The 11,348-nt window shown below is 38.0% G+C and overlaps 1 protein-coding gene across 4 annotated transcripts; it reads right to left on the bottom strand.

The window, feature by feature from the left end:
* Positions 1-1,650: 1,650 nt before the first annotated feature.
* LOC18445812 (Eukaryotic translation initiation factor eIF2A family protein) lies at positions 1,651-10,313 on the bottom strand. 4 transcript variants are annotated; one of them, XM_006855942.4, is made up of 14 exons: positions 10,236-10,313; positions 10,089-10,161; positions 9,719-10,000; positions 9,029-9,215; positions 8,688-8,922; positions 8,515-8,583; positions 8,265-8,366; positions 8,063-8,103; positions 2,967-3,100; positions 2,828-2,891; positions 2,645-2,741; positions 2,399-2,505; positions 2,215-2,243; positions 1,651-2,104 (listed from the first exon to the last, which is right to left on the bottom strand). In XM_006855942.4, the coding sequence occupies exons 1-14, from the start codon at positions 10,264-10,266 to the stop codon at positions 2,020-2,022; spliced, it is 1,536 nt and encodes a 511-aa protein (XP_006856004.1). In that variant the 5' UTR covers positions 10,267-10,313; the 3' UTR covers positions 1,651-2,019. The 4 variants fall into 4 exon arrangements, 2 of the variants coding, with proteins under 2 accessions (XP_006856004.1, XP_020530306.1); XR_016048559.1 differs by lacking the exon at positions 2,828-2,891; XM_020674647.2 differs by lacking the exon at positions 8,265-8,366.
* Between the last annotated feature and the right edge of the window lie 1,035 nt (positions 10,314-11,348).

Genomic DNA, 11,348 nt, shown 5'->3' on the forward strand with positions numbered 1-11,348 from the left:
ATGAGCACATTGTACACTTATACTTGTGGCATGAGTCAGAATATTTTTTATTGAAAAGGGATCCACTTTGGAATCCTTAGATCATCCTAATTTTATTTCAATTATCAAAAGATGTGGCAAAGTTTTACGTTAGCTGCTCCACCTTATACAACTGTCCTTCTTTATATGGGCTTCCAACTAGTATGACTGCACTAGATTGGGACAAGCCATGACTTTAGAATATTTATACAAGTATATAAAAATGGTGAGAAACAAAAAAAAAAGAAAAAAATCTTGGACGCTTTGATCGCATCATCCCAAAATTGGGTGGTCATTTTTTTTAATCCTAGAGCATTTTTTCTTGTGAGACTCGTAGATAATTTTCCTAAGGTGTGTTCCATAAAGTTGAGGTCCTAAAAGTACTCCTAACAAGGATCCGAGGAAATGAAAGTACATCTTTGCACTCAAAACCATCGTGGATAGAGAGCGAAATGAACAACCGTAATTGGAGGATTTACCGTCTTCAGGAAAACTTTTATTTAAGGTGTTGACCACAAAAGTAAGATAGACCTTAGAACCACAAAACAATGTTGTTCCTTCCAAGCGATCATTTTGACCTCGAGATATATGAATATATAGATTATCTACTTTCAAGATTTTCAACTGTTTATGGATCTGCTCAACTTGAGCCTGTTTTGGAACTTTGAATTTTATAATTAGTGGTTAAATATATATTTGGACCATTGCAGGTATTGTTGATAATCTTTCAGCATAATTTACAAGCGCGACTTACTTTGATTGTTTAATCCTTCTAAGTAATGCCTAAGTTGAGGCAACCTACACCAGTCGATAATAAACAAACCAAATTTGACAATGTACCCAAATGGAAATGGAGTGCCATCTTTGGTATTAGCAGCTTGGATCCATATAGAAGGGCATAACTAATTAACCTCAACCTTCTTTTTGTTCTTGTCAAACGATTATATGCTCTCAAGAGAGTATATTCTATGTTTTTCTCTAGGGTAAAATCCTTTTGAGGGGCATTTTTAGGAGCCAAAATTTGAGGTAACCTCTTAAATCTTGCAAATAATCCAACAAAAAATGAAAGAAAATGAACAAGCACACGTGTTCGAAGAAAATGTCTAGTAGTCGACAGCTATTTAAGTTTCTAGGGGCTCAAAGTACATCCCTTTTACGAAGTACTTGTCCTTAAGTCTTTTCCCCAAGGGACGTTATAGTTGCCTTTAGCATGAGCACACTGTGCATACGAATAAGAATCGGCGGAACCAGTCCTAGTCGTGCCATATATCGATAACTAACTAGTTTCCCCATGAACTGGCCTAAGGGTGGCAATGGGCTAGGTGGCCCGGCACGGCCCTAAGAAACTAGGGGCTAGACCAGGCCAAGGCTGACCCTCGGGAGAACAGGACTGGGCTAGGGCCAAGCATGGCCAGCCCAAGCCCCACCCCGCTTGTTGCTGTTACAGGCCAGTTTTATCAGGAACTAATCGATTTTGTCATGATAGATCCGGCTGATTATATCCCTCAAAGGAGAAATATTATAGAACACAACCTTAGACTTCAAACTGCCATCAAACTTTCATTACCATCCAACCTTGTTTGATGCATCCACAATCAATTTTCACTCAGATATAAAGAATGTTCCATACCCTTTTTGTGAATTGCTTTCTCATACAAGAATCTTAACAGTTTGGTATAGCAACCACCGCATGATAACTTACATGTTGAAAGGACATCAGCAAAAGACACCCGAGTATTCACTTTTGAGCATTATAAAACTTTACTCATCTTTGAGTACTTTCACACTTCTCATGCAAGGGACTCAATTCAAAAGAAACTTGTGAACTGAATCCAATATAAACTCCAAACTTCTCATGCAAGGCATGCTAGGTGTACCTGACCTCGGGAGAAGCCCTTGTTTTGCAACCCACGCTTACCAACAGGATCAAAGACGATGAAAATAGTACTTCTTTAGAAAGAAGTGTGCAAAAGAGAATGCATCATTTTCAACATATCTATATTAATTACCATTGTCTGCAGCAGCCTTTTTCTCTCTTTGCTTCTCTCTTCGCTTCTTATTTCTCAATGCATTCTTACTCATCTCTCTGAACCATCCAGAGCCACAACACAATGAAATATTAGTCCATTTGCAATTGCTGAAAACAAAAATTTCAGGATCTAAACAGACCGAGACAGCCAAATTAGATTTACTCACTCTGAAGGGCCACCACCTCCACCAAAGAGCTGACATTTTCACAAGCCATCAAGATAAGGAATACAAAATTCATCAGAAATACTAACCAAGATAAGAGTAGCTTTCATATATTCATATATCAAAACACAGAAAGTGAGAGATGACACATTCGATACTTTTCCCCAGTCTAAACTCATAGGTTTACCTCTGCTTGAACCGCAGCTGCATTCTTGGCATGTGGCGGACGATAAGCAGTAGGTTTCGGAGCAGGAGTACTGACCTTTGTATTGGATTGAGAGAGAGGTTTTGGGCCTACAACAATAGCCCTTGTTAACCAAAACTAATTAGGCATTTAGATAAATATGTATATATTATACATATATATAGAAACTACCGCAACAAATTACCATAACCACTTCTTAAAAAAAACTTTTTAAGTTCTGATGAATACCTTTACTAATATCATCAATCTTTAAATTGGTTTTTACAAACTTAACTAGTTCATCAATATCTCCAAATCGTTCCACAGCTTCTGGCTTCCAATCAGCCTGCAGAAAATGAAAGCAAAGATGTTTATGGAAGGGCAAGCTCCAGCAACAGGAAAGGATTGGGAGGATTGATACAAAGGAATAACCTGGTAGAGTTTCTCAAACATTTTCTTGAAATACAGTGACCCATCAAGATGAAATATTTTAATCCTGTCGGGGAAAGTAACAGATTAAGCAATAGCAATCTTGAACAAAAATCTCTTAGCATTATTTTAAGAAATATACCCGTTGTCAATCTGTAATCTGGGAGCTGTTGTGGCTGTCATAAAATAGCGCCCATCAGGAGACCATTCACTCGTTACTGAGCACTCAGATTTTGTAGTTCCAAGTAACCTTTTCTCTGAACAAACCCAAAATGCCTGAAGAAAGAAGGGATAACAGGAACATGGATGTTATAAGCGCAGCAATATCTAAAGTGTCATTATCTAAATTAACAGTTGACCGCAAACTAATAACTCAAATGCCCCACCTCCTTCTGAGGGGTGAAAACAAGCTGGGCCAGATTTGGCCCGAGCCCACCCTGCAGCCTAGGGGCTAGGCCTGAGACAGTTGGCTGAAGGGCCCGAGCCGAGCCTGGGCTGTTCCCATGCTGCCTGGCCCAGCCAAGCCGGTTAAAAGTTTTCCCTTTTGAGAAAACTTCATATTTATTGGCATAGGATTGAGCAGTTCGAACTCATGGCCTACTAAGCAAAACTAAAAGCCTTTAACCATTCGGGACCGACATTAAGTTTTGTTTAAAAAAGCTATAATTTTCAACATAAAACAGTCATAGGCTCAGTGGACATAAAGAGTATAGCAGTAGAATTCGAACACAGGACCTAGTGCAGCGAAAACAAATATATTAATGGACCCAGACAATAGATCAAATGTTGGGCTTAAGGGCCAGGCCTCAGCCCAGCCAAATAAGAACCTGAACTTTTTAGACACGACCCCGGCCTGTGGCCCAAATGGGCCAGACTGGCTGGGTCTCTCAACTCATTGGCACCCCTATTCCTTCCATCTAGAAGGTCTCACTCATGGTTCACACTCGACCTGGTTTCCCCTTCCCTCTCAACACACACACACACTTGAACGCACGCACACACACCACACACACACACACACTTGAACGCACGCACACACACCACACACACACACACACTTGAACGCACGCACACACACCACACACACACACACACACTTGAACGCACACACACCACACACACACACACACTACTGTTCAACAAGATAGGTAGTGAACAAATTAAGCAAGATCTTATCTCTTGATCAGAAAAACATGCTCCTAAAAATATTGGTAGGAGCCAACAACATCTTTGCATTTGACAAAAGAAACTTGTGTCCAACGTCTAACACTAGAACATGCCACAACCAAAAAAAACATGGATTAACTAGGACATCACAAAATATACATACATAAATACATAAACATAGTTTGCAAAACTGAAACCAAACTCAGAGTCGGTTAGTCAATACATCCAGGTCAAATTGGTGACCCAGTGGGTCAACCCGGTACCAAGTCACCAGGTAGAGGAGGTGGGTAGTTTTCGAATTCCTAAAGAAGGTTAGGCCTCACCTGGACACGTCAATAAGCCATAGTTCAGCACTGTTTTAGGTGACAAGCCATTCATGTTAGAAGTGGCACCCGTGTGTGCCACTTTATCTTTCCGTTAAGTTGTGTTTTTCCCATTAAAATGCTGCCATTTTGTGAGTTTCATGAAACTAAAAATACGTGTTTCCATTCAACCTACGGATAGACAGCTTTAGGTGGAGTGCCAACCACATTATGACTGAAACCCATGTCCTCATCAAAACTTGGAATTATATATCAAACCCATCATTAAAAAAAGGTTGTGGTTTGTATAAGGCTGCGGCCCTAACAAATCAAATTAAGGCCCACCTTCAAATAGTGCCAAAAGATGTTGTTTTAGTATCATAAATCTTTGTAATGGCCTGAACAGTTATTTTCATCTCTAATTATAAAATTTACGGATTCAAAAATAGTGTAGATGGTCCTCAGCACGGGCTGCTATGCAACTGTTTTATTGGGTGTTTTCTTTTATTTTCTAGTTTCCAAGGTGGCCCCTTTTTTGCTTTCTGTTTGTTTGTCACCCCCCTCGGTGACATTTTTCTGTTAGCCCCTCAGGGTCATTTTGTAACTTCCTTTTCACTAATACAATGTTGACAGTATCAAAACATTAGTAATGTAAGTAGACAAGATCTATGAATACTTGAAAATCTTGAAAATTGACAGTCTAGATAATACATTACAAGATGCACTCTTTTCAATACTTGAATTTTTTTTTTATCATGTCCAAACATCTTGAGGTTGGGATGATCAAATTGAAGGTTTTTTAGCATTGAAAGAATCTCTTCTAGTAAATTTTTGCGGTGTGCCTTAATTTGATTGTTTAGGGCCTCACCCTTATATAAATGTTTTCCTTAAAAAAATACATGAACAAAGCTGGTCTGCTTTTCACCCCTAAATTGACCCAGCCAAGGACCATTTCCAATCAACCATGTGGTTCCCACATTGACCAACAGAGTAAACAAACTCTGTTCATACACATACACATAGGTACATGCATACGTACAAGAAAATACATAACATGCACGCTACATGTATGGATACGAGCATCCTATTGACACCTTCACAAAATCTGTGCTATAGCTTAAATAATACGGGAGGCAGGTATTGGCGGTGTTTTTAGGGACAACATAACCTCAATTCTACTGTCCTTAGGGCCAATAGGCAACACAATAGCAACAGTGGCTGAAGCATAGGCACTGCTCATAGGGATCATGTTGTTCCAGCAATAATGAAACACCCTATTTCTCTTTCAACTGGATCATAGTGATATTTTTGTAAATTTTTGTAAAAAGCAGCATTTTTGACATTATATATATATATGAAAAAGTATACAAAAAGACTATTTATATATAATACAAGGAGGTCACAATCAAACATGTTCGTCATATTTCAAATCGGATGGTTGTGAGTGTGTCATTGACGAGACCCAAAGTTCAAAAAAAAAAAAACAAATTCTTGAACTTTGTGACACACTCCAAACCATCCAATTCGACATCTAACAGCTAGTAGCAATTGTGACCTCCTTGTAAGAAATATAAATGGCTTCATAGTATATAATCCCTATATAAATATATATATATATATAAAAAAAAAAGTTTATAAAAGGTTGCAACCTTAAAATGTAGAATTCCAGAAGCACCTCATAAATCCATCAGATAAGGTTGATTTAATATTGAAAAAATCTCTAATTGATAATCTCGACATCGAGATGTATGAATATGAAAAAAAAAGAGATTTTGAGTCCCAAAAATAGTGCATCTTATAATACATTATCTAGACCGCCCATTTTCAAGATATTCATATGTTTATAGATCTACTTGATTTTTACCATTTTTGGAGTTTAAAATTTTATGATGAGATATGAAAATAAATTTTGAGATAATCCTAACTATGAAAACCTTTTTAAAGAAATATATAAATATGAAAATCGTTTTAAAGAAATAAACTCGTAACTATAGATTCTATGGTTTTCTGAACCCTTAAGACCACATTATCCTAGTAGACCCAATTTAATTACCCCAAAACTACCCAAATCCTATCCCAATTTGAAGTAGGGCCCAAGAGCTTTCCAACAGTCCAAGAATTGCTTGAATCAGACCTACAGATAAAAAGATATAACAAATAACAATTTAGTCCCTGTGAGACCCAAAGTTAACACATCTGAGGACGCAGTAAACGCGTTTTTTTTAATTAGATAAGGCTAAAACTTCAAGATAAATCCAAAAAATTCCGAAAAAACTCCAAAAAATTTAGAAAAAATCACCAATTGAATCTTATAAATACCCTCTCTCCCTTATAAATACCCTCTCTCCCTAACCCAAAAGTAGAGAGAAAAAGAGACCAAAAAAACCTTAGAAATTTTCGTATTTCTGTTAACTTATCTTAAAATATCTGTTAACTTATGCTGTTACCAGAGACTTAAAATATCTGTTAACTTATGCTGTTAACTTATCCAAGACTTAAATATCTGTTAACTTATCTTTAAAATCGTATTTTAATGCTCTGGATCATGCTGGCTCTGCCACAGATCTGAGAGTAAATCTGCTCGTTTCCGGGCAAATCTGGCCTCAGATCTAAATTCAATCTGTCCCACTTTCTCTGCCACTTTATTTACATCTTTTTAATTAGTTTAAGGTGTTAAAATTCGAGAGATCCTCATCGGAAGATCTGTCAGATTTTCATCGTAAACAATAACTAAATATCAAAAAACTCTTGAATGTTAACATAATATAAGAGCTATAAGCAAGAGAAACAAAATAAAATAAAGCCAACAGTAGTGGTCTTTCTCTTTTTTGAATGCTAATTTGAGACCTTGATAGGAATGGAATTCTAGATGCCCTGTTGTGGCACCCCGCCACCTAGGCCTAGAGGCCATTACTGGCAACAATGATGGTCTTGGATGTCAAAAACTTTGAAATATTAAGTAAATGGTGGACATTGACACATAAAGTGGTATGGAGTTATTCCAAATTGGTCATTGAATTCACAGAAAAAGTAGTACCTCCTTCAAGCTCATACAACACTCTAGAGAGACAATCCACAGAACTTGAAGGAATTTGGTCATGAATCCTATTGCCAGGAGCCCAGGATCATAACTCTCCCCATATGCTTAGGAACTGTAACCCACCACAAAGGATTACATGCATCCACCATTGTAATGCCAACTTCTATAGCAACACTAATATTGCCCTGACTTGCCAACATCCCTAAAGAGAGATTGAAACAGCTCCAAGAAAAAATGTCTTGGCACTGTTGGTACAACCAAAATGTAGCGTGGTTCAATGACCTATCTAGAATCCCTTCAGACCATTCCCCATCCCCAGTGACAAGGTCCAATCAGACAGATCATCAACCGCCTCCCTCTTCTAGCCATCTCCCATCCCAAACTTGCAAGTCCTCCACCATCTTTACAAGCCACTAACACCATTTTACATTCTTTAAGCACTCATTTCAAAAATACTATATCTCATTGCTACCATACCTTCATTATATAGGCTAATCCTTCTAAGCACAAAGACAGAACGAACAGAACATTGGGTGTTAAAGACGCAAACGTATTCATTTCATACGTGAAGGGGCTATCATGTACACGAAAACTAAAACCAAGCAACCCATTTTTAAGATAAGGAATGCCTTAGTTCAGCTATATCTACTCGCATGATTTCAGCCCACATGAATAGAAACAATTTTTACCTATAACCTATCTGATGGTTCAAGTCCGACTTCAACTTACCATATCGCCAGGCAAATTTCCAAAACCCGCCAAACATAAAACTGATTGATTGAATCAAGGGCAAACTCTTGAATCCAGGAATGTATGAACAATTACTTTTCATGCCATGAGACAAGTTTAGTATCAACTTGATAACCTCCATTTATGTGAATGTTGACTAAAAAAAGAGACAGATTAAAGCATAAAACATTTTGCAGGATACATGTTCCCTTCGGGTTCCACCTGACAGTATTGTAAGGGCCTGATCCAAGCTCAAATACTGGATTGCACTTCTTGTCAAACAAGGTAATTCTTGCAGGCATGACTAGAAAGAGTCCAGGAATACAAAAAGGACATTTCCCAACTTAAAGGAAAATAATTATACAAAGCCATGAGTTACCATAAAGAATCTAACAATGAAATAAATGACAACGAACAATAGAAGCAGCAAAAGGGAAAAGGGACAAGGATACATCCATAAACTACTACAAATTGAGCACCAGAAGGAGACCATTGAACATCATGAACAGGACCATCTTTACCTGCCATCAATCCCAAATGGTCATAAATTCACAAGCACATGGAAAAAATTTTAAGAGAGCAAAAGGAGAGGAAGGCCCATTGCATGTATTAAAGAAGTACATACGAAGAGGTACAAGTCCTTCATGGCTCCCATCGGTTGTCAAGTAATTCAACTTTGACTCTCCATAATAACTCTGGTTGCTTTTATCCACATCTGATTGTGCCACGATCAAGAGCCCCGTGGAGCCAAAATTCCAATGCAATTGCACTGTGGAGCAACGGAAAAAGCTACGGCGAGCAACAGGCTGTAACGGGTTATCCTTACCACACACGAAGATTTGAACACTGGCGGGAATTCCCTAAAGCAAGAAAAGACTTCAAACAAGGAACCTAACCAAATATCTTTATTCCTTCCCTCTTTATGCAATTTTAACATCAGTATAAGATTGATGAGGAGAAGTAAACCTTTGATTCTGAGACAAATGCAGCAACATGTGAGCCTGGTGTCTTAGAAAGCTCCACCGAAGCTATACCTGGGATTCTAAGCTTATATAAAACTCCTTTGGTGAAATCCTTAGCATCAAAGAACTGTATCTCGTTCGTAGCCATCCGGCAGGCTGTGGCCTCATCAGAACTAAATTGGATGGAAGGCCTAAAAAAACCCAGAGATTCAGATTGTAAACTATCTCATAAACCATGGCCAAATCAGACTAAATTGGATTTAAGGACAAAAAATTACCCCATAAATCCAACACTGATCAAAATCTCACAGAGAGTGATTCCCATTTTCATTTATTCAAAATGTCCTTTCCAACATTAACACTTCCGAATATTTTTTCTGATTTTATCGAGCAGCATATTTTTCTGTTTTTTCTCGTGATTTTTAGTTTGTTAAATTTTAAACATTTCCCTACCTTTTATATTGTTTTTCTTTTATATTTTACTGTTGTGTATCTTCTATTATTGCAAAGCACATTCGCCCATTCTATGAGAGTGCGTTTAGGTCTATCAAAAGCGCAGGGGATCGTAAGACAGAAATGATAACTAACCAAAAAATAATAGTCAGAGAAAGATTATGGAAACTAAGCAGAAAAGTTAGAGAGAGATGGAGAATAACGAAAAGAATAGATGGGGGAGAAATGATAGGGTATATACCAGTTATTCTTCGCCATAGTCTTCTGGAATTGCTGATAAACAGTGGTGGAATTATCGATTTCCCATAGGATGAGGTTCTTTTCCTGGGAGGGCAACGCTTTCTGGAAAGTTTGGAGATAAGTTCCTCTTGGGGAGAGAGAAGCAGCCAGCAAGCCAGGGACCTGGAACGAAGCGATCTCTCGCCCATTTTGAGATTCATAAATAGAGACGACACTGGAGTTATCTTTGATGGCGAGGAGCCTGCTTCCATCTTCACTGAACTTTGAGGACGAGCAGGGTACTCTGCAACAATAACAAGTAGCAACTTTGAGTTCAACACAAAAGGAAAAAAGAGAGAAAATCGAAAGAGAGAGAGAGAGAGAGAGAGTACTGGAGATTGACGCGGGGTTCGCCATTGCTGAAAGGCGGACCGGTCCAGAGAGAGAATCCTTGAGGTTCTCTAACTGTGGAAGAAAAAAAAAACCAATGTTATATAGAAAGAGAGAGACACTGAGTATGCGGTAGAGAGAGAGAATACCCAAGATGTTGAGAGGCGGAGAAGGATCCATTGCTCTCGGTTCAAAGGATTCACCACTACGCCTTTTTCAGAATGGTTAGACTTGAGAGAGAGACGGGGAGAGAGGGTGGGTTGCGACCGAATTTACAGAGGGGGGGCACTTTCCCATGTAATTAAATGAGAATACAAACTTATGGGTGTGTTTGGAAGGATCCCTTGTTTCTGAGTGAGTTGGCTTCTTGAGCACTTTTACAGTTTTACTCGAGAATTAAGGCAAAATAGTTCCTCTCTTTGTTCCAAAATGGTGATTTACAATAAGTGGGCTCCCGAAACTGCGGTTACTCATGAGTACAGTGAAGCAGACTAACTGGCTTAACCACTGTTTTCTTAAAACAAATATCTGGGAATATTTTCTCACCAATCAGTCCCGGTACATTACTTCATATCAATTGGCATATAGTTGGTGTGAAAATATTTTCATACCTAACTAGAGGATTTTTTCACGTGAAATATTTTCATACGAACCAAACGGTGACTGCTGCAGGTATCGAAAAACCCGAAGTCATTTTCTTTTAAAATTATTCCCATGGATTTAAATTTGATCAATAAACTTTTGGTCCAAAAACAATAACAATCTCTTTAACCAAAGTCTAACATCCTAGTACTACTCTTGTCCAAACATGCTTAACGTCAAAATTATGACCAGATCTGTACATAATTACCTCGACTACACCTACAAACTAGTACTTATGTATTGCATGTCAGTTGAGGAAACATCTATTGTTCACTCTTCTGTTCTTACATGGGAAACTAGGTTGGGTAGGGGATCTTTTCCCAATGTGTTTATCAAAAAAACCACCTATGATCAATCTGAGAATGGCCACATATAACACATATGTTTACAATTGACTTTCAAAATGGCAGCATTTTAAGGCAGACAAAAGTTTATATAGGGCTGACACCTTAAAATGTAGAATCAAGGAGGTTCCTCTGAAATCTTTTAGAAAAGGTTGCCTTGATGTTGGAAAATCATCTAATTGATCATCTTGCAATCGAGATGTACATATATAGAAAAAAAGAGATTTCAAGTCTTAAAAATAATAGTACATCTTGCAACAAATTATCTTGACCGCC

The sequence above is a fragment of the Amborella trichopoda genome, chromosome 13 (assembly GCF_054954075.1).
Source record: "Amborella trichopoda isolate Santa Cruz 75 chromosome 13, AtrichopodaSantaCruz75HAP2 v2.0, whole genome shotgun sequence".
NCBI classification, from domain to species: domain Eukaryota; kingdom Viridiplantae; phylum Streptophyta; class Magnoliopsida; order Amborellales; family Amborellaceae; genus Amborella; species Amborella trichopoda.